This window comes from Notamacropus eugenii, chromosome 2, assembly GCF_028372415.1.
Source record: "Notamacropus eugenii isolate mMacEug1 chromosome 2, mMacEug1.pri_v2, whole genome shotgun sequence".
Taxonomy (NCBI): Eukaryota; Metazoa; Chordata; class Mammalia; order Diprotodontia; family Macropodidae; genus Notamacropus; species Notamacropus eugenii.
Genome location: NC_092873.1, coordinates 307,762,959 through 307,786,440, shown reverse-complemented (window position 1 = coordinate 307,786,440; position 23,482 = coordinate 307,762,959). Strand labels below are relative to the sequence as shown.

The 23,482-nt window shown below is 39.4% G+C and overlaps 1 protein-coding gene across 5 annotated transcripts in view; it reads left to right on the top strand.

The window, feature by feature from the left end:
• The window catches only part of SLFN11 (schlafen family member 11), a 29,774-nt gene extending 8,104 nt beyond the window's left edge, over window positions 1–21,670 (top strand). For 2 of the 5 annotated variants that reach the window (XM_072644924.1, XM_072644927.1), the window contains 4 exons: window positions 5,412–6,489; window positions 10,386–10,514; window positions 13,344–14,073; window positions 14,810–21,670. In XM_072644924.1, coding sequence (XP_072501025.1) covers window positions 5,421–6,489; window positions 10,386–10,514; window positions 13,344–14,073; window positions 14,810–15,683 — 2,802 coding nt within the window. In that variant the 5' untranslated portion in view covers window positions 5,412–5,420 and the 3' untranslated portion in view covers window positions 15,684–21,670. Of the gene's footprint in view, window positions 1–5,383; window positions 6,490–10,385; window positions 10,515–13,343; window positions 14,074–14,809 lie in introns of all 5 variants that reach the window. The other 3 variants (XM_072644925.1, XM_072644926.1, XM_072644928.1) reach the window with 2 other exon arrangements.
• Window positions 21,671–23,482: the final 1,812 nt, after the last annotated feature.

Genomic DNA, 23,482 nt, shown 5'->3' with positions numbered 1-23,482 from the left:
AAAAACATGGAAAGGCTTGGACTTATAAAGGAAGATGCTATTGACCTTCAGAAATAGATGACAGGGGGAAGTAAGCATAATATGGTCTTACATATATGTGTGTGAATGTATGTGTATATGTTTATAGATATCTATTTACATGTGCGTATATATGTGGTATGTGTATATGTGTCTGTGTGTATGTCTGTGTGTATTGGGGCTTAACTGTAGTCTTCTTTGGAGAGGGAGGAACAGAGGGGGAAAAATAAAGTAAAAAGTACGTAGCAGAAAAGAAAAGAAAACCAACAAGGGGACAAAGATGCTGTGGGCAACCAGAGTCTGCCGAGTGTCTTGGTGAGCCGTGAGAAGAAAGACTTGGGGCAGAAGGGAAAGCAAGAGAGCAATTCCTTTATTCAACTGAGGGTCAGGGTATTTAAAGGCTATAACCACAGTCATGTTCAGGCTAAGCTCATCCCATTACTTCACCATCTCATGACATTACTTCACCATCCCATGACTTACCCACATCCTTGTACCTGAAGCAAGTAACAAAGCTTATCCTGCTCCTGAAGCTAGTTCCTGAGTTCCCAGGCCCAATAGCAACTTTCTGCAAAGAACATCAGTATCTGCAGGAACATCAGGTTTCAGGGTCATGGAGAGCTTTTGCCAGGGTTAGTGTAAGCACAAGTCCCACGGGAACAGGCTTCTCCTCAGCTATGGCCTTGATCACAGGACTCGAACTCCCCTTAGCCCTCTACACAAAGAAAAGTTGTGTAGTTTTGAAAACAACGTGTAATATTTATTAGACAGGAAATTTATTGTTTTATACTGAATCCTCTCTTATGCTCTGCTATGTCCATGGCAATGTTTTTTTCTTATTTTGTATTTTAAAATAAATTTTAAAACTCACCAAAAATAGTCTGAGGCCTCTTATAAAGGCCTACCATAAGATTTTATCTTATTTAGTTATCCCTATATGATTTGTGTAAAATATCAAACTGGGTAGTACTGATTGGAATAGAGGGGTCTTAAGGAATCATACCTCACAACTCCTCTTCCCCACCTCAGTTACACACAAAGATTATTTCACTCATAATCTTTCCATTGCCCACAAGTGCACTATTTGCATGTTCATGAACTCTGGCACACCCTTATCTGATCATACTCTCTTGTTCATTCCACCTCTCCCTCAGCCTTGCAACACTAGACCCTGCTCTTCATCCATTCAGTGACCTCCAGTCCTCTGACTCTCAATTCTTTCCCAGGCTATCGCCCTAGCACTAGCTACACTCTCCTTGCTTTCCCATCTTCACTCCTTGGTGAACCAGTTCAATGCTATGCCACCTTCTTCTCTTGAGTTCTTTGCTCTCACCTCATATCGCTGATTATGCCTTGCCAAGCTTCAGCTTTTGGATTACTTCTACTATCCACTTCTGAATGGAAGTGGGAAAAAAAATCACACAACTTTGTTGACTGGATCCACTAGAAATTTATATTACATAAGCTCATTTGGGTCCTCACTGCTGCTTGGCAGTCTTTCCATATCTTCCTTATCAAGTCTCTCTCCATACTGGCTCTTCCAAACCTTTTCATCCCTCCTCAAACCTCACATGGCTCTTCCTTTTTCCATCCTCTCAACTGAGAACCTTGTCTTATATTTCACCAAAAAACACTGAGGACATTCTTCGGGTGTTCCTTTTTCTCCCTTCCTCCTAATCTTATATCTCCAGATGACTTCTAAAACTATCTTTTGCTTCACCCCTGGTTCATAGGGAAAGATATGCTTTCTCCTTGCCAATGCAAAACTCTTTCCACGTACAGGTGATCCTATTCCATCCTGTCTTCTCCAGGAGATTATTCCTTCTGTCATCCCCAGTCTTACTCATCTTCAATCTCTTTTTGTCTACTTACTTCTTTCCTACTGCCTACAGATGTGCCTTTGACTTCCATATCCTGGATCTGTCTGTCATCATTAGTTATCATCCCATATCTCTCCTCTCTTTTATGGCTAAACCTCTTGAGAAGGTCTTCTATAATTATTGCCTCTACATCCTTTCTTTTCACTTTCTTCTTAACTCTACAATTTGGCTTTGGACCTCATAATTCAGTCAAAATTTCTCTCTTTTAATTTACTAGTAATCTAGTCAAATCTAAAGGCATTTGTTTTCTATCTTCATCCTTCACTTCTTTGTAGCCTTTGATACTGTTAATCACACCCCCCCCCCCCCACCTCCACACACACTCTCTTGTCTCTAAATTGTTGGGACACCACTCTCTCTTAGATCTTTTCCTACCTCTCTGACTGATTCTTCTCAATCTCTTTTGCTAAATCTTTGATGGTATGCCCCAGATCTCTGTTTTGGGCACACTGTTCTGCTCCCTCTTTCTTGTTTCTTTCTTTTTGTTTTTGGACTTAATATTATTTTATTTTTTCCAATTACATGTAAAGATAGTTTTCAAATTCATTTTTATAAGATTTTGAGTTCCAAATTTTTTTCCCTCCTCTTCTCTGCCCCCCCCACCTCTCCAAGACAGCAAGCAATCTGATATAGGTTATATATGTACAATCATGGTAAACATATTTCCACATTCGTCATGTTATGAAGGAAGATTCAGAACAAAAGGGAAAAACCATGAGAAGGAAAAAACAAAGTGAAAATAGTATGTTTCAATCTGCATTCAGACTCCATACTTCTTTCTCTGGATGTGGATAGCATTTTCTATCCCAAGTCTTTTGAAATTGTCTTGGATCATTGTATTACTGAGAAGAGCTAAGTCTATCATAGTCAATCATCATACAATATTGCTGTAACTGTGTATGATATTCTCCTGGTTCTGTTCACTTCACTCAGTATCAGTTCATGTAAGTCTTTCCAGGTTTTTCTGAAGTCTGCCTGCTCATCATTTCTAACAGTACAATAATATTCCAATACATTCATGTACCACAGCTTGTTCAGCCATTCTCCAATTGATGGACATTCCCAAAATTTCCAATTCTTTGCCTCCACACAAAGAGCTGCTATAAATATTTTTGTATATGTGGGTCCTTTTCCCTTTTTTATGATCTCTTCCTCTCTCCATGTTCTTTCATTTGATAATCTCATCAGCTCCTATGGATTCAATTTATCATCTCCATGCTGATGATTCTCAGATCTACTCATCTCTGTTGACCTTCAAGTTTGCATCCCTAACTGCCTTTAAAACATCTTCAACTGGATGTCCTGTAGACATTTTAAATTCAACATGTACAAAATTGAATTTCTTATCTTTTCTCCAAAATCTTTTCCCCTTCACTATACTCCAGGTCACCCAAGTCCTATCAGTCTTATCTTGGTAACATCACTCTTCTTTACTTCCTTTTCTCCCTTGATGCCATCCTGGTACAAGCCTTCATCATCTCATGCCTAGACTATGACGATAGCCTGCTGATTGGTCTCCCCACATCAAGTCTCTTTCTACTCGAGTCCATCCTCCACTCAGCTGTCAGTGATCTGCCTAGAGTGAATATCTGATCATGTTATCATTCTTAACTCAGTCCTCCCTTCAACAAACTCCTTTGGCTCCTTATGACCTCCAGGATCGAATCTAAAGTCTTCAGTTTGATGTTTAAAGCCTTTCACAACCTAGCCCCCTCCTACCTTTCCAGTCTTCTTATATCTTACTCCCCACCATGAACTCTACAATCCAGTTACACTGACCCTCCTGTTCCTCAAACCAGATACTCCATCTCCTAACTCTAGGTATTTTCACTGTCTGTTCCCCATTCCTGCAATGCTTTCCCCCTTCACCTCTTCCTCCTGGTTTCTCTGGATTCCTTCAAACCTCATCTAAAGTCCCACTTCTTCAAGAAGTCTTTCTCAAAAATTTTTTGCAGCAAGTATGTCTGATAAAAACCTCATTTCTCAAGTATATAGAGAACTGAGTCAAATTTTATAAGAATACAAGTCATTCCCCAATTGATAAATGATCAAAGGATATTTTTTCCAATTTTCAGACAAAAAATCAAAGCTATCTGCAGTCATATGAAAAAATACTCTAAATCACTGTCAATTATAGAAATGTACAATAAAACAATTCTGAAGTTCCACTTCACACCTATCAGACTGGCTAACATGACTGAAAAGGAAAATGACAAATGCTGAAGTGGATGTGGGAAAACTGGGACACTAATGCATTGTTGGTGGAATTATGAACTGATCCAACCATTCTGGAGAGCAATTTGGAACTGTGCCCAAAGAGTTATAAAACTGTGCAGTAATTTTGATCCAGTAATACCACTGCTAGGTCTATACCCCAAAGACATAAAAAAAGAGGGGAAAGGACCTACATGTACAAAAATATTTATAGAAGCTCTTTTTGTGGTGGATAACAATTAGAAACTGAGGGGATGCCCACCAGTTAAGGAACAGCTAAACAAACTATGGTGTATGATCATGATGGAATATTATTGTGCTATAAGAAATGACAGGAAGGATGATTTCCAAAAAACCTGGAAAACCTTACATGAACTGATGCAAAGTGAAATGAGCAGAGCCAGGAGAACATTGTACACAGTAACAATAGTATTGTTTGATTATAAATTGTAAATGACTTCATTATTCTCAGCAATGCAGTTATCCAAGACAATCCCAAAGGACTCATGATGAAACATGCTGTCCACTTCCTGAGAAAGAACTGGTATTGTCTGAATACAGACTAAAGCATGCTATTTTTTACTTTCTTTCTTTCTCTTTCTTTCTTTATTTGTTTCTTTTTTTTTCTTTGTTTGCTTGTTTCTTTCTTTCCTTCTTCCTTCCTTTCTTTCTTCCTTTTTCTTCTTGTACAAAATGACCAAAATGGAAATGTTTTACATGATTGAATATGTATAATCTATATCAATTACTTATGGTATGGGGGGAGGGAGGGATAGAATTTGCAATTAAAAACTTTTTAAAAAAGTAAATGTTTAAAAAAGTTGTTTTAACATGTAATGGGGGAAAATTAAATATTATATTTAAAAAAGAAGCCTTTCCCAGTCCTCCTCAATCTTAGTGTCTTCACTCTGAGATGTTCTCCAAATTGTCCTGTATACATCTTTTGTACATAGTTGTGTGCATGTAATCTTCCCTATCAGACTGTGAGCTCTCTGAGTACAGGCATTGTTTTTGTCTTTCTTTGTATTTCCATTGTTAAGCCCAGTGCTTAATTGTAAGTGCTTAATAAATGCTTATTGATTGACCAACTATTTTTGGTCTGGAAAGGGGGAATCAGAGGAAGGGAAGCAAAAAATAGGGCTCTTTGGAGAAGGCACTTACATGGTAAGAAACAGCAGAGAACAAACATGTGTCCTGTCTCCTCAGGGAAAAAGACTAGGTCAGATAATCATTGTATTCATTGTGTAATCTGTATGCTTGCTACTCAACAGGTAATCGAGATTTAATTGTTTCCCCTAGAGAAAGAACATGGATATATTGGATCATCATTTGCGTGTGGAACCATCATATGCCGACTTGGTTATTAATGTAGGAAAAATCACCGTTGGTGAAAAAAACAGGAAACAATTGACAGACTCTCAGAGGAAGCAAGAAAGAGAGAAAATCGCCGTGGCTGCATGTTCTTTGTTGAACTCTGGAGGAGGAGTGATCTGCATGGAAATGGCCAACAGAGGTGATGCTTGGGAGAACATGGAGATGGGACAGGATTTAGAAGACTCCTTAAGGGACTTTATTGATCCTTTCCATTTTCACACCTATTTTGCAACACTGTCACAAGGGAAATATTATTTCATTTTTGTTAAATCTTGGAGCAATGGAGTTTCCTCTGAGAAGAACTCTACCATACCCCGTGTTTGTAGTCAAAGTGTGCTTCTGTGGGAAAGGAGAGGCACTAGTACTATGAAGATGACCCCGCGTGCAATTGTTAACTTCCTGAAAAATAAAAAAAGAGAGAGAGATGTGAGCAGTGAAGAAAGTCCACCCTCTAAAAAAGTATTAAAGGCTGTGAATCCTAAGATCGAGAAGGGGGACCCTGTCGCCCTAGTATTCCAAAAAGACCGCCTTGAGAGAGGGGAAGTGCTTCCATTTTCTGAATCAATGTCAGTAGAGTTTAAAAACTTCTCAAGCAAAAAAGTTGTCGACTATGTAAAAGACATAATACCAAAGTACATTTCAGCATTTGCCAACATAGCAGGAGGATACCTCTTTATAGGTGTGGAAGATGGCAGTAGGAAAGTAGTGGGAGGCTCGAAGGAAAATGTGAAACCTTCCTTGTTGGAAAATGTAATAAAAGAAAAGATAGACAACTTGCCTGTATTCCACTTCCGCCGCCATAGGTATCCAATAAACTATATGATCAAATTTCTGGAAGTATATGAGAAGGGAGAGCTCTATGGTTATGTCTGTGTGGTCAGAGTGAAACCATTTTGTTGTGTGGTGTTCACAGAAAGGCCCATTTCATGGATTGTGAAGGATGGGCATATAAACAGATTATCATTTGAGGAATGGATGGATATGATGTTGGATGCTGATCGAGGTAAGAAAAAAAAGGGGGATTCCTTTCTCCTATCTACTATCTTTTCAGATTACTTCCACTGTCTCTTTCAATCTTTTGTACTTGGATTGTAAACTGTAACAGTAAAATTAATAATAACTGACCTTTACATGTCACTTTAAGGTTTACAAAGCACTTTAAAAATATCACCTTATTTGAGTCCTACAATAACCCTATGAGGTTGATGCTACTATTATCCCCAACTTATAGGAAACTGAGACTGAGAATGGTTAATTGAGTGCTAAGTAAATGTCTGAGGCAGGAATTGTACTCTGGTCTTTTTTTCAGTCCAAATCTGCCCTGTAGACACTCTGCCACCCAGCTGCCTCAGAGCTCATTTACAAATATCCAACTTGAGGGCTTGCAGTATAGGGGCTCCAGCTTGTACTCTATACTTTTAGAACTGAGAACGACCTTGAACTTGGGTGAAGGAGCACTGCTGGTTCTTCTTATACATTTTTCCTGAAGTTAAGATTCTCCCTGAGGAGTCATGTTTCTGAATCAGATTTGATGTCTTAATTCACACTCAGAGCAGAGTCATTGTAAACAAGAAGATTGTGATCAGAGCACTGGCACTCTCTGCTTCCCGGTTTCTGATATTTGGATTTTTTTAAATTGAGGCAATTGGGATTAAGTGACTTACCCAGGATCATACAGCTAGTAAATGTTTGAGGTCAGATTTGAACTCAGGTTCAGTTCTCTATCCAGACCCAGTTCTCTGTCCACTCTGCCACCTAGCTACCTCTCTGACATTTGGATTTTAATAAATTTAGTGATGAATTTAAGTATTATAAACTGAAAGAACAAAATTGCTTCCTCTATCAAGTAAATAATCGATATGGGCTGGGCTTAAAAATCTCAAGGTAAAGACTGAAGCTTTAGAACCAAAATATAAATGATTCAGATACAATTACACTTTTCAGTTAAGACACCCAGAAGTCCTATGAGAGGAGCCCAATTATAGTCAGCTCTTTGTTAGCAGAATGTCTTTTAACACAGCCAGAGTAACAGGAGAGAAGAATAAGCAGAGAAATAGAGGTTGATCCAGTTAGTAGGTGGGTAATAATAATAGCTGGCCATTACAAAACATTTTTTCAGGTTTGCCCTTTCCATATGTTTTCTCATTTGATCTTCATAACCACCCTTAGAAGAAGATGCTACTGGTTTCACCATTTTACAGATGACAAAACTAGGTCTGAGAGATATTAAATAGTCAAGTTGTCCAAGGTCATGAGCTAGTAAGTATCAGAGACAGAACTTGAATTTAGGTCTTCCTCCCTCCTAGTCCTGAATTCTATTCATTGTGCTACCTACCAGCCTAGTATAGATTCATTTGTTTGGAAACAATGTTTCTGGCTGGTCTGCAAAGGAAATAAAAACCATCCAGCTGCTGGTTCTTCTTATACATTTTTCCTGAAGTTAAGATTCTCCCTGAGGAGTCAGGTTTCTGAAATCAGATTTGATGTCTTAATTCACACTCAGAGCAGGGTCATTGTAAACAAGAAGACTGTGATCAGAGCACTGGCACTCTCTGCTTCCCAGTTTCTGACATTTGGATTTTTTTTAATTGAGGCAATTGGGATTAAGTGACTTAATTGGATCAAGCCAATGTCCTTCATTTAATCTGCCAGTCAGTCAGTCAGTCAAAAAAACATTTATTAAATGCATACCATATTCAAGGAACTGTGCTAAATTCTGAGGAAATAAAGAAAGGCAAAAGATAGTTTCTGCTCTGAAGGAATTCGTAGTCTGATGGGGAAGACAACTTGCAAACAGTTATGGACAAACCCAGAATATACAGGAGTTTTGGAGACCATCCTGTAGCATAAGGGAGTCCCTTTCAGGATGATGTAGAGTTCCCCTATAGACTCCCATGCCCTCCTACCCCAGTATAGAAGCAACCGCTAGTGGGTAAGTCCTTGTGCCAATACCCAGTTCATGTCTAAGGAAAGGCTTATAAACCGGCCAGAAATGTTGGGGAAGTAACCCCTCAGTGAGTTTGGGTGCTGAGAAATACATGCAAACCAATGGGAGTCCATTCAATGCAAAGTTTAATTGCAAACAGTGAGGAAGAGAGGGAAGGGGAGAGAGGAAATGGGACCTCCTATACAACTCAGGTATACATGCTAACATAGAGCATAATTCATCTAAGGGCAGTGAGTGTTGTGTTGGGGAGCACAGAGAAATGGGTCCATTCAGCAGGAAGGGAGTGCTACATCAGGGAGGGCTTCTGCTGGAGGGGTCGATGTTCTCCAAAGTGCCCTTCTGAGGGAAAAGCTCTTTTACTATGATTTTGCATGGTCTCCCCAGGGGTCAGGGCATAATTTTATTTTAGGGCATTGTCATCAGGGAGAAAAACAAGCTGATGGTAGACAAAATATTATTTGGGGAACACATATGTACTGACCTCCAAAAAATGGTATGGTCAGTATTTTTTGGAATATGTTCTAGAAGCTTACAGTCTTCTTTAAAGAGAAACTGTCATGGTGGTCTCAAGACCTTCAGGCCTAATCTTATAACAAGAATTAAGTGGAAATTATCAGTAGAAGAAAGACACTAGAATTAAAGGGCATTTTTACTGTAGAATGGAGGTTTTTAGGTGGGATTTGAAGGAAGGTAAGAGGTAAAGATGAGGAGGGAGAGAGACACAAGCACAGGGGACAGCTGATGAAAACATGCAGAGTAGAGAAGAATTTTCTTGTTCAAGAAACAGCTAGGAAGCTGGTGTCACTGGATTTAAAAATATGCAGTGGAGTATAAGGTGTAAGAAGACTGGAAAGATAAGAGGTGGCCAGATTGTGAAGGGCTTTGAACATCAAACAGACTTTATATTTAATCCTGGAGATGATAAAGAGTCACTAGAGTTTACTGAATAAGGGGACAGGGAGGGTGACATGGTCAGAGCTGCATGTTAGGAGGTTAATTTTGGCAGCTGAGTGACGAATAGAATGGAGTGGGTAGGGACTTGAGGCAGGTAGATCCACCAGAAGTCTACTGCAATAGTCCAGATGTGACGTGATGAGGGTCTGTACCAGGGCAGTGTCAGAGGAGAGAAGGTGTCATGTAACAGATATTCCAAAGGTTGAATCAACAGGCTCTGGCAACAGACTGAATAAGAGATTAAGAGATCATGAGTTGTGAAGAGTTGAGGATGATGGTACTCTCAACATTGTCTGAGAAAAACTCAGAGGACCAATGCCATCATGGAGGTGATGTCTTGTCTTGCACATGAATAGATGTAAGTGAGGCAGAGCTTCACATCCTCCTCAGCCTCACTCTCTCTTCCAGAGTCATCAAAGTCCAGTGACAAAACAAAAGTCAAGACAACTAGTGATGGCCCCACCCTCAACAGAAATGGGGAAATTAGGAAGAAGAGATGGTTTGGGGGGAAAATGAGTTCAGTTTTGGACATGTTGGGTTTAAGATGTCTTCAAGATATCCAGTTCAAGATACCCAATAAGTAGTTAGAGATGTGAAACTGGATAGTGATAGAAAGGTTAGGGCTGGATAAGTAGATTTGTGAATCAGGATAGATAATTGAAGCCATAGGAACAGATGAGTCGACTTCCTTCTGCTCAGCTCAAGGGTACAGCAACCCAATAGATGGGTGGAAGCTACAGAGTCAATTTCTGCTTGAACTAGGGAAAAACATCAGAACAGAAGCTATCCTGAAGTTGAATGGGTTGTCCCAGCAGTATATTCTTGTCCACTTGAAGTCTTCCAGGAAAAGCTGATTGACCGCGTGTTATGGGGTAGATGTTTGTTCCAGATGTGATAGGTCTGAGGTGGCTTCTGACTGCGATATTCTGCTATTCATTGAGGGAGGACAAGAGGAGGCTAACAGTTATTTGTTGTTTGTTTGTTTTGTCTTTGTTAAGATCTTTCACTCCTAGCTAAAAACTTTGACTCTCAGTTGAGCCTGGACAATTGCCCTCCCCTCAGCAGACCAGTATATTGCAAGAAGGACTTGGAACATAAGGAGGAGCTTCAGAAACGCTTGTTCCCAGGTAACTGGCCCAAGCTTAAAGATCTCAAATTCTCCTTCTGGAGCAGATCAAATTGTCCAGTGCGTTTGGAGACAAATGGCCCTGAAACGAACACATTGGGCCCTTTTACTCAGACCACATGTAATGTATGTGATAGCTACATAAAGCATGGCTGCTCACACAAAACAAGGCAAAATAGCAAACCAAATGAATGAATCAGGCTGCTCTTGACACTGCTCTTAGGAGATACCATTATTTAAAAGAAGTTTGCTGTCTTGAGTGTTGCTCTCATTCCATAAGAGTCTTACTGACCAGTCTCTACTGTGAGATTTTAAATTGCAACTTAAGCTACAAACTTAATTTGTGGGAATTCACATATATTTTTGTTTATTAGTGGGTACTCTTTTTTCTAGACCAGAGATTCTTACTCTGGGACCCACAGAGCTCTAAGGGGTCAGTGGATAGTTTTCAGGGGTTTTATGAATTTGAATGGCAAAAGATTACATCTTTATTTCAATATAATGTAATTGGTTTCTTTTGTAATCCTATATGCTTCATTTTATGCATTTAATAATAATAGTAAATAGCTAACACTTATATCACTTACTATGTGCCAAAGGCTTCATAATTATTATCTCATTTGATCCTCATAAAAACCCTACTGTCCCCATTTTACATATAAGGGAACTGAGGCAGAAGAGGTTAAGTGATTTGCTGGGGTCACACAGTTAGTAAGTATCAAATTTGAACTCAGGTCTTCCTGATTCTAGGCCCTGAATTCTATCCACTGCTCCTCCTCCCTGCCTAGCGGCATTTTAAAAGGGTCCTTAGACTTCACCAGCCTGCCAAAGAGGTCCAGGACATACAAAAATGAGTTAAAATTCCTGGCCTAGACAGACATTTTGCTCAAAGCAAGCAAAGGAATAGCGTTCACACTAGAAGTGTAAATAATGTCCTAATTCATCAATATGCAGATTATTCTTTTCTACTGTTGCCACTACAATACACTAATGAGCATTTGTGCTAGTAGGGAGGCCAGTCGTCCTTGCCAATCCATTATTCTGTCTCCTACAGTTTTTTCAAGGGTTATAGTCATTGCCTTTCCTGAGGCTGTTTTTTCATAGACTTGGAATCCAGAGTGTCCCCAACTTCCTCCAACAAAGTTCTAAAAATTTCACCAATCTATCAGAACCCTTGACACTGTCTCAGTTGGCATTTTTATCAAGTGTTATCATGTTACCAACCATGACAGATAACGTGGGGAAGAAAAGAATATGGCTGGATTCTGCATTTCCCTGTTGAATGTGTTCCTTAAAAAGGTGCATTTAAATAGAACTTATTTGTTGATACATTCCTATTAAATTCTATGATGTTTTAAAAAACATTCCTGTGAAAATAGTGGTATTCGTTATAACTCCTTTGCCTTCTGCTCATAAGATGTGTTGCTCTGATGGATAGTCCTGGCAGGAAGGTGATCCTGGGCTGGCAAAGAATGGATGAATCAGTGCTCATTCTGGTAGTTCCAACCCAAACAGAAAGCTCTGGGTATGGGTCTCATGGCCTACCAGATATTGATAAGCCTGGCTAAGTTTGGAGAGATTTATCAATCAGATTCTAAATTTGTTTTGAATAGTACAAGTTGAATCTACTAATGCATGAAAAAATTATATTCTGTTTGCATGAAAAGAATATATTCATGCCTGTGAAATCATGATATGTTGAAAGTATATTTTAAACCTCTATTTGAATGTGATTTCATAAAAATGTCTGCTAAAAAACTATTGTTCCTGATAACAATAATGATGATGATAACTAGGCTTTATATATTGCTTTAAGGTATGCAAAGCATTTTACAAATATAATTTCATCCTTACAACCACCTTGTAAGATAAGTGGTGTTATATTATCCCCATTTTACAGATGTAGAAACTGAGGCAGACAGAAGCCTCTAAGGGCAACTAGGTGGTGCAGTGGATAGAAGGCTAGATCTGGAGCCAGGAAGATCTGAGATAAAATCTGGCCTTAAATAATTCCAAATTGTATGGTCCTAGGCAAGCCATTTAACCTCTGTCTTCCTTAGTTACTTCATCCTATAAAATGGGGATAATAATAGCACCTACCTTCCAGAGTGGTTGGGAAGACCAAATGAGATATTATTTGTGGCCTGCCACATAGTGAACACTTAATAAATACTTCTTTCCTTCTATTTTTCTTTCTATCACACCACCATTTTATGGATGAAGAAGCTGAGACCCAGAATGGCTAAATGGTTTTCCCATGGTCAAACTAGGACTCAAACCTAAGTCATCTGATTTCAGTCCCAGGGCTCACAGTCCTACCTCCGTATAGCCTATAGATTTTTACTTTTAAAGAAGGTTACACACTTTGACCTTTTTCTCGGATATAATTTCAAATGGCAGCCTAAGCCATTGGCCCAAAGTGTAACTCCAGGTAGTAGAGGGTCACTGAGCGTTCTCCCTGCCTCATTCTCCATTTGCTAGAGATTGTGCAGTGGTACAGTCACAAGAGTGCTGTATTAGCAATTGTAGCTTCAAATATTGGCTCTTCCTATTGCTTAGGTCATCTTGTGCAAATTGGTCAACCTCTATGGGACTCACTTCCTCATCTATTAAATGAGGGCATTGGATGAAATGGCCTCAGTGGACCCTTCCAGATGTCTAGATACATTCTTAGCTAAAGAGCAATGGGAAGGAAGGGTGATAATTACTCATACAGTTCATGACACTGGACACATTGAGGAAGAAATGTTGGAGAAAGATTCCAATGTCGATATTTGTCTTAAAATGCTTGACTGGCTTTTTAACTTATTCTCACTGTTTCCATGTCTAGTACCATCAGATGAGATAAACTACAATCCAGATTCCCTCTGCCAGGAGTTGTTCTCAGAATATGAAGGACTGGAAGAGCTAATGAATAAACAAATGCGTGAAGAAGAGTGTTCCCAAGGAATATTGATATTTTCTAGAAGTTGGGCAGTCGATATTGGTTTACAGGAGAATCAGAAAGTCCTTTGTGATGCTCTTCTAATAGCCCCTAATAGCTTACCAGTTCTGTATACGGTCCTCAGAGAGCCACCTCCTGCTGATGGAGAGGAATATTCCATCCGTACTGCCCGTACACTGAAGCAAAAGTTGGTGAACACCGGTGGTTACACTGGGAGAGTGTGTATTATTCCTAAGGTTTTGATCCTGAACCCTAGAAACGATACAGACATCCCCAGGAGTTCATGCCAGACTATTCTTTACCCTTCATCTTACCAAGTGACGGACAAGGAAATGACAAAGCTGCTGCAGTCCCTGGTGATAGTCTTGCTCAGCTTCCGATCCTTTTTAAGTGACCGGCTTGGCTATGAGGTTCTAAACCTACTCACAATTGAACAGTATAATGTGGTTTCAAAGAACCTTCACAACACTCCAAGATTGTTTGTCCATGGCTTCCCTGGAACAGGGAAGACAGTTATAGCCATGAAGATCATAGAGAAAATCAAGAATGTGTTCAGCTGTGAGAAAGAAGAGATCCTCTACATCTGTGAAAATCAGCCCCTGAGGGATTTCATGAAGTAAGCCACCCTCTGTCTTGAGCTAGTGTCCTATGGTTTGTTTTTTAATCTATCTCAGGCAGTGACTGTGGTAATTCAGAGCCCAATTCTCTAATTTTAAATTGCCCATGCTCTCTGTTTCTCTTCCTTTATCCCTCCTGTTGTCTGTTTTGGGATATGTTGAAATTCATGGAGAAGTACAGGAAAGAGAAAGAAGGTGAATTAAAACTAATCCAATCTGACAGTATTAGGAAATTCAAAGTGTTGAGGACCCACCTGTGCATTTGACACCCACATCTGTTACCTTTCTCCATTGGCACAGATGGAGAGTTGTTGGAACAGAGTTAGCCACAGGGACTCAGTGGCTCCATAGGCATATAGGGATTGTTGGCAAAGCTTGAGTGTGGAGGATGAGGAGAGGAAGCACTTATGAATGGGATAGAAGAAAAGGGGTGGCAAATGAATTGCATCTTTTTGGTGGGAGGGGATTGAGCAAATGGGGTTAAGTGACCTTCTAGTAAGTTTCTGATGTCAGATTTGCACTCAGGTCCTCCTGACCGCAAGGCCAATGCTCCATCCAGTAAGTCACCTAGCTGCCCCAACTGAATTGTATCTTAAAGGAGGGATTTCAATAGGTAGACATCATGAAATTTATGCCAGGTGTGTGGAACAAAGTAAGCAAAGGATAGAAGGTGAAGAAAATTTCTGGGTGAGAACTGATTTTGCTCCCTATCCCCTTGCTTTTTATTTTCCACAGAAAGAAAGCTATTTGTCAAGCTGTGACACGAAAATATTTTCAGTCATACTCATTTGAGGAAATTAAGCACATTATCATTGACGAAGCTCAGAACTTCCGCCAGGAAGATGGTCCCTGGTATGAGAAGGCCAAGGCAATCACTCAGAAAAAGGGAGTTTCACCAGGAACACTCTGGATCTTTTTGGATTATTATCAGACCAGTCACACAGATTGCAGCGGTCTTCCCAATTTCTCTAAGCAGTACCCCCAAGAACAACTCACCAGAGTAGTCCGCAATGCAGATCCTATAGCAAAATATATTAGAGAAAATATGGAAAAATTCAAAACAAATCCTCCATTTGATATCCACCCAACATCTTTGGAGTTGTTGGCTAAAGCTTGTTGGTCTTCAGGGGTTCAGGGTTTCTGTGTTGTTAGGGAGAACTTGACAAGGTACCAGATTGTGACCTGTGTGGCAGAAGAGTGCAAAAAACTGTTCCGAGTGGGTTATTCTTCTAAAAACATTGCTATTCTGGTCAGCAGACGCAAGGACATAGAATATTATGAAAGTCCATTAAAACAAGCCACTAAGAAAATCAGAGGGCTCAGAATCAGCTCTGACCCCAATGAGGAAGGCAATTGTGTTGTCCTTGACAGCATTAGGCGTTTTTCAGGGCTAGAAAGGAACATCGTGTTTGGACTTAATCCTGTAGCAATCTGTCCAGACATATCATGCAGTTTTCTGGTCTGTTTGGCATCAAGAGCACTCACACACCTCTATATCTATATGGAAAGGGCAGAATTAGGTGGAGTGGCTGAGCAAGAAATCCAAACAGAGCTCAGCTCCCCAGTATTCCATCATAAACAGGAACATACAAACAGCAAGCTTGAATAGAAGAAAAGGAAAGAAAATAAAGAAGAATTCTTGTAAGAATTCTCAGCTGGGGTGGAAGAGCAGTTATTCAATAAACATTTACTAAATGCCTATGCCTACTCTGTGCTAGGGAGAGAAAGTGGATTTTTACTCATTGAAAAATAAAATAAGATATAATTTTTTGGGAAAAAAAACACAAAATGAATCAAGCCCAACTAATGTCCTCAACAGAGTGCCAAGATGCAAATGGGATCCTTAAACATCATCAGCATTTTTATACAGGATTAATAAAGACTAATAAGAAATGATGGAAAGAGATAGTCCATTCAAAATAGCTACAACAAAGAAAATTAATCGGGTATTAAACTACCAAGACCTGAGACATACAGAAATATAACTGCAAAACACCGTCCAGAAATAAGAGAAAATAATCCCTGTTGGCTGCTTTCTCCCAGTATCTCCTGCCCCCTGCCAGCCCCTGGAATCTGTCATTCATATCCTCCCTACTACAGCTTTTTCCTTGTATCGTCTTTCGCTAGTTCCAATCACCACCCTTGCTTAGATCAGAGATCAAATTCAGATTATCCTTATTTTTAATGATTACAAGATCCCCATCTGCAAGAAGAAGGGGAACCACTGAGGGAAAGCTTATAAATTAAAGGACTATACTGGACATTGGAAATGCTTCCAAGAGTGATCCCACCATATCCCATAGCTGTGTTTTTTCTTCTTGCCTTCTTCTTAGACTAAATGAAAAAAAATCAAGCTATAGTTGTAGTCATTGGCTCTTAGAGCTCTCCAGGAGCTATGGTTCTGAATTCAAAATTACTTGATTTGGGAAAAAAACAAAAACAAATATACTCTGAAAATCTAAGTTCTATTTGTAGAATAAATTGATAGTTTCTTACTCAGATCCTAACATCTTGAATTCCTGAAACTGCATAGTTGAGGTTCTGCAAGAGAACAGTTGACAGAAGAGCAAAGAGGCTGGAACGTGCTTCAGTGAAGAATTTCTTTTAAAAGAAAAGAGATATAAAGAGAAGAAATATAAGTTCAGAAAAACAAATCAACACATCAAAAGAGTCTAATGTATACATTGTTTACATTTCAATACTCCATACACTTGCAAACTTTGGCTTCTCGGGGAGTGTACAGTGGTGGCCAAAGCCTGGAAACGTGACCTCTAGTCTCCTCAGAAAAGAAAACAGCAAAAGAAGCTCCAACTATTCCATGGGCAAACTTGCACATGATGCCAGGCCATCCTGGCACCATATCTTTTTTGTTCTGTTCCTATATATCTGAGTTGGCCTAGGGTTGGTGCAGGGATCCATGATGCTACTTTGTCCGTTGCTGCCCGGATCATCTGGCCCCTTATGAGTAAATTCCCCCAATTCACCTAATTAACGGTAATAAAACCTCTTAATAGTCCAGCTGTTATGGGCCCCTCTTTGGTTTCTTGCTATTCTCTTGGAGAATATGTGACCCTACAATTGGCATAATTAGGGCAGAACAGATCTACTCCCTTCCAGGGAGGTGTCTTCTCATGTCAGCTTGCTCATGATTTCACCATGTTCACTTTTAATGGTTTTCTTGTAGGTCTTTGTATTTTCATTATTGTAGTTGTTGTGTATAATGTTTCCGTGGTTCTGCTTACTTCACTTGGCATCAAATTCTTTCCATGCTTCTCTCTAATTATCACATTTGTTATTTCATGTGTATCAGCTCACAGTAACATTCTACTACATTCTACATTGTACAACTGTACAATACCACAGTTTGTTTAGCTATTTCCCAATCTATGGACATCTACTTTGTTGCCAGTTATTTGCTACCACAAAAAAAATGCTACTATAAACATTTTGGCAAATACAGAGCCTTTTTTTCAGTGTCTTCCTTGGGAATATATGATAAGCAGAAGAACCTCTGAATCAAACAAATTTATTTTTAAAAAAATTAATAAGCATTCATTCTCTTTCCCTCCCACCCCACCACAAAAAAACAAAAACAAAAAGGCAAAACTAACCTCTTACAACAAAGAAGTATAGTTGCAAAAAACAAATTCCTTCATTTGCAAATTCCAAAAATGTATGTCTCATATTGCATCTTCAGTCACCACTTCTTTGTTAGGAAATGTGTGATGAGTTTCATCATCAGTGCTCTGTGATCATGATTGGTTGTTGCGCTGATTAGAGTTCTTAAGTTTTTGAAAGATTCTTGTCTTTACATCGTTGTTATTGTTTAGATGTTCTCCTGGTTCTACTCATTTCCTCTGCACCAGTCATACAAGTCTTCCCAGGTTTCTCTGAAATCATCCCTTCCATCATTTCATATAGTGCAATAGTATTCCATTTTATTCATATACTGTCATTTGGTTAGTCATTTCCCAGTTGATTGGCACTCCCTTACTTTCTATTTTTTGACATTACAAAAAGAACAACTGTTTATATTTAAAAAACACATTCTTCTTTCTTTAATATTTTAGTATAGATCTAGTAGTGGCATCACTGGGTCAAAGGGTATATATTTGCATATGGGTATGACTTTGATGTCATGGTTCCAAATTGCTTTCCAGAATAGCTTTACCAAAAGCTTTACCAATTTACCAATAGCTCCAACCACAGTACATAAACACCAGTGGTTGTTGTTCTCCTTCAGTCTCTCCAACAATTGTCATTTTTCCTTTTTTATCATCTTTGCCAATGGCATGGGTATGAGATAGAACTTTAAAGTTGGTTAAATTTAGATTTCTTTAATTATTAGTGATTTTAATTATCACATGGCTGTTGATAGCTTGGCTTTCTTCCTTTGAAAATTGCATATTAATATACTTTAACAATATTAAGCAGGGAATGGTTTTTATTCTTATCCATTTTAATTAACTATCCTGGATCTATTTTCTATGTCAGTTATTTTTCCAATGAGATATTTCACATTAGCCTCTATTTTTTCATTCTTTTGGTTTTGTTTTATAATTTCTTGGCTTCTCAGAGAGTCATTAGCTTCCATTTGCTCCATTCTAATTTTTAAGGAATTATTTTCTTCAGTGAACTTTTGGATCTCCTTTTCCATTTGAGCAATTCTATTTTTTAAGTAATTCTTCTCCTCATTGGTTTTTTGGACCACTTTTGCCATTTGGTCTAGTCTATTTTTAAGGTGTTATTTTCTTCAGTATATTTTTGAGTCTCTTTCACCAAGCTATTGGCTCTTTTTTCATGATTTTCTTGCATCATCCTCATATCTCTTCCCAATTTTTCTCTACCTTTCTTACTTGACTTTCAAAATCCTTTTTGAGCTCTTCCATGGACTCAGACCAGTTCATATGTTTCTTGGAGGCTTTGAATGTAGGGGCTTTGACATTGTTGTCTTCTTCTGAGTGTATGTTTTGATCTTCCTTGTCACCAAAGTAAGTTTCTAGAGTCTGAATTTTTTTCTTTTGTTCCCTTATTTTCCCAGCCAATTACTTGACTTTTTATCTCTTTGTTAAGGTAGGGCTCTGCTTCCAGTGTGGAGGGTGTACTCTCCCAAACTTCAGGGGTTTTGTCCAGCTGATACTTCTAGGGACCTGTAAATTTTCAGTTCTTCCAAGGTGGTATGATCTAAGGAGAGGTATTTACTCCTCTCCTGACCTCTGCTCTGGTCTGTGAGTAACCACAAGCACTCTTTTCTGCCCTGGAACTGTGAGGATGGTTCCCTTTCCACTGCTGCTGGAAGCTCTGTTATGCCAGCATTCCTCCTCACCCCAGGAATGTAATACAGATCCAAGTATGGGCAAAGCAACAGAGTTCTGCCTCAGTGCCAGCAAAGAGACTTCTATAATATCCTTCCAATCAGTTGTTCAATCCTCTTACTGTCTGTGGGAAGCTCTAGAAGCAGCCATTGTCACTATTGCTACCACTGCTCTAGGGCTGTGCTGAGGGTGGGGCTGGTCTCCTCTCCCCTCTCATCTATGTGCAACAGACCTTTCCTACTGACCTTCTAAGTTGTCATTGGCTTTGTGGATTGAGAAATCTGACAACTGCCACAACTGCCAGTGATTCAGTCCCCTGAGGCCTGCTCCAGGTTTGCTCGTGCCAGGTCTATGCTAGTACCGCCTGCCTTGGACTGTGCTCCTTTCTCAGCCTGGTGCAACAGACCTTTCCTGTCCACCTTCCAGGTTATCTTGGGCTAGAAATTTGTTTTATTCTGTCTTTTGTGGGTTCTGCTGTTTTAGAATTTGTTTAGCCTCATTTTTTACAGGTATTTGGGGGGCTTGGGGAGAATTCAAATGAGTCTCTGCCTTTACTCTGCCATCTTGGCTCTACCCCTATTCTTACACATTTAAATCAATTACTTATATGTCTTAGAAATGAGACTTTCATCAGAGAAACTTGTTGTTTCTTTTTCCCGCTTAGTTACCAATTTCTTTTCTCATTTTAGCCATGTTGATCTCGTTTAAGCAAAAACTTTTTAATTTTATGTAATCAAAATATGTGATCCTCTCTATTCTTTTTTTGATTATGAACTCTTCCCTTGTCAAAAAATATGAGAGGAAATATCTTCCTTGCTCCTATAATTTGTTTATGTATACATGTATCTCTTACTTCTAAGTCATGTATACATTTTGTGCTTTTATTGCTATATAAGGTGTTGATCTAAACCTAATTTCTGCCAGATTGCTTTCCAGTTTTCCCAACAGTTTTTTGTTGCTATTGAAGAGACATTGACTCTTAAACATGAAACATTTATTAAATTAGAAGGCAAAAGACTTTTATATAATAACCATATCACTTACTCAATATATGACAAGAATAAGAATGACCAAAATGTAATAATCTACTCAGAACCCTGGGTTACATTCTTCTACCAATGCACCCCATGATGTCCATGAGGAGTTACATGAGTAGGGAAATGCTTGGGACAAATGATGATGATGAACTACAGGCCAGAATGCCAGTGGCCTCCTTTGGGAAACAGTCCATATCACATGCCACCCAATCCCTTTCTGAGCCTCTCATCTCCTCTGCTGGATGAAGCCACTATTCTATGACCACTGAAGCAGTGTTAAGTTCTTTTAATAAAGAAGTACCGTTACAATACATTAATGTATCTTTTCTACCCCTTTGAAGAGCTGAAATGTTCACATATGATAGGTACTGGCAGTGGCACCTTACAAATATATAACAAAATATTTTCAGGAGTACTTCTTTTTTTTGGAAGTAGCAAAACATTGAGAAAAAAAGTAGGTGCCCACTGGTTGGTGAATGTCTGAGAAAATTCATGTGTAAATATGAATGAAATGTAAAATTATTTTACTATAAGAAATATTTATTTTGAAGAATCTACTGTGGTACCTGCCTTAGGGATACATGATGAAGGGAGTCTACCTCCACTTCTATTTCACAGCAGATACAAATATCCTCTGATTATTTCTAATCTGTTATGAGGAGACTTTTAATTAACTACTGAGTCAGAATTCCATGGATATACTAAAGGGCCAAACTCTGTTCATCAGTCCTCTCTTTCCTGTTTGCCTCCAAGTAAGCTCTTTGAGCGCAGTAGGGTTAGTGGGGGATGAATGCCCTTCCTCCCCACCCAGGCCCTGCCCTAGAATCACATGGTCTTCTAAGCAGTCCTGTTTTGGGGATGGATCGTCCTCCTGTGTGTCTCCTTTCTTCTGACATGGGTATTGTGATGACTCAAAAGGAAGCTGGCATCTTCCCCCCATATCAGGCTATCTGAACAGTAGGATATTGGCTATTGGAATTAGTGGTTGCAAAAATAATGGCAGAGGAGAATTAGGTGAGAGGGGCAAAGTCTCCTGAAGACAGAAGAATCACTGGAACCAGGAGCCAGGTTGGCATTGATAGAGCTGTCCTCACTGGAACTGAGATGGAAAATTGCCATGAGCAGTCCTGTTGCACCTATACCAAGATGCCTATTATCTTCTCAATTGATTACAATCATCCTGTAATTCTTCTTCTTTAAAGAATTTCCTTTCTCAGTGATAATAAAATCACTTTTCCATACCATATTTGACTCATGTATGTTTATACTTTGAGTAACTTTTAGTTCCTCCCATCTTCCCCCACCCCAACCTCCCTACTCAGCTACTGATGAGGACCCGTTAGACTACAGCAAAAACAGGATTATTTTTAGGATCTGAGGTGGGGGCAGAAGTGGAGCACTAGGGATCCTAGTTCCGCTGTGGAGATATGCAACCTCAAAGCAACAAATTCAGAGAAAACTAAGAGGGAAGATATGGGACAAAACTTAGTAGAAGTCACCAAGTCTATGACCTTAGCCTAGGGGTGAGGCCCCTAAAGGCAAGACTACTTCTATTTTCCCTCAGGTTTTTGAAGGTATTTCTGAGGGGTAGTGGGTTCTCCCCTGTCTTGGGCTAGAATTTCCATTATGGTGTATTCTTCCAATTATAGTTAGTATCTCCTTTATGTCATTGGTACCCTCCAAAGATTAGTTCCCCGGTTGCTGTTATTGTTTATACTTTGTTCTCAAAAAGGATCAATGACATATTTGACCAATAAACATAACTTTTAAAAAAAGTATATTTGTTGAAAATATAAAGCAAGAACAGAAGTTAAAAAGTATTCTCCCTCCCAAAAAAACCATCCCCTGGGAGCCCCCATTCTCCTTGTGACCTCTGGGAGCATGGGCTGGACTTTAAAGCAGTTGTTATAAAGCATTTGCCCAGCAAAGTTGGAATTTGGCATGGGCAAGGGGTGAGTCATCTGAGCCTCTTGGCTGCCCTTTACCCCACTGCTCTGCCAGGTCTCTAGGGCCTTCCCTCCTTACCACACTTGGCTGTCCATAAAATCTGGAATGGATTCCATGTATTAGACCTCTTGCAGTTCATTCTTCCGATCTTTAGAAGCTCATAAGGTCACAGTCTCCAGCAAAGGACTGGAATGAAGGACTATGACCTACAGTAACAAGACTTTATCTACTTGCTGCCCCAACCCCCTTCTCCAGGGAGAAGAGAGAAAAAGATTTTGGAAGCTATAAACATGTAGGGGAAGTTAGCTCTGCAACCTGTTCCTGAATCCCAGTCTGCCATCCAAGAAACTTTGGGGAGCTTCTCTTTAACTGATATTGGGGCCTCTTGACTCATATATGTGGTTGTATATTTCTTGGTAGATTCTAATCTTTCGATTTTCTCCGATTTCTGTTTGCTGCTTTGCTTGGAAATATGAGTTTACTTCATACTTTTGTAATGGTCTTTGTGTAACCAGCATGTGATAGGAAGAGTCCAAGTTAATGGGTATAAGTTTGGGGCAAGCCTTCCCTTTTAAGCCATGGGTTAGCCACCAGGGAAACAGCCTTTGTCCTGCTTCAAAGTTGTATCCATAGACAAGCAGTGTTTGGGGTAGAGAAAGGGGGCACAGATAGATATAATTCTAGTCCTTTACTGGAGATTAGGGAAAGGAACACCCAGCCTCAAAATATTCCTGGGGCCTATGTACCTGTGGTACAAGCTCAACCCCAGGCTGTTCTTTTAGAGGTAGGCCAGATTCCAGAAATTCATGTTTCCTGCAAGCTGCATTTAAGACAACTGAAGTGGACAAGCATGGTTTATATAGGTGCACTCAAATTACACTAAAAAAAAACAACCCCAGGCCCACCTTAAAAAATTGCAATATGAAGAATTGCAACATAAGAAACAAAGATGGGTTCTGGAGAAACTTTAGTCCTGAGGCTCCACTGTCTTGATTGCTGCTTGCTTGCCTGACTGGGACTACTATTTCAAGGGAAAGTCTGAACTGTTTCTTCATTGTCTCCCAGCTGGCATCTCCTCCTACCCTTGCCATAGAACTTTTGGTCTGTTT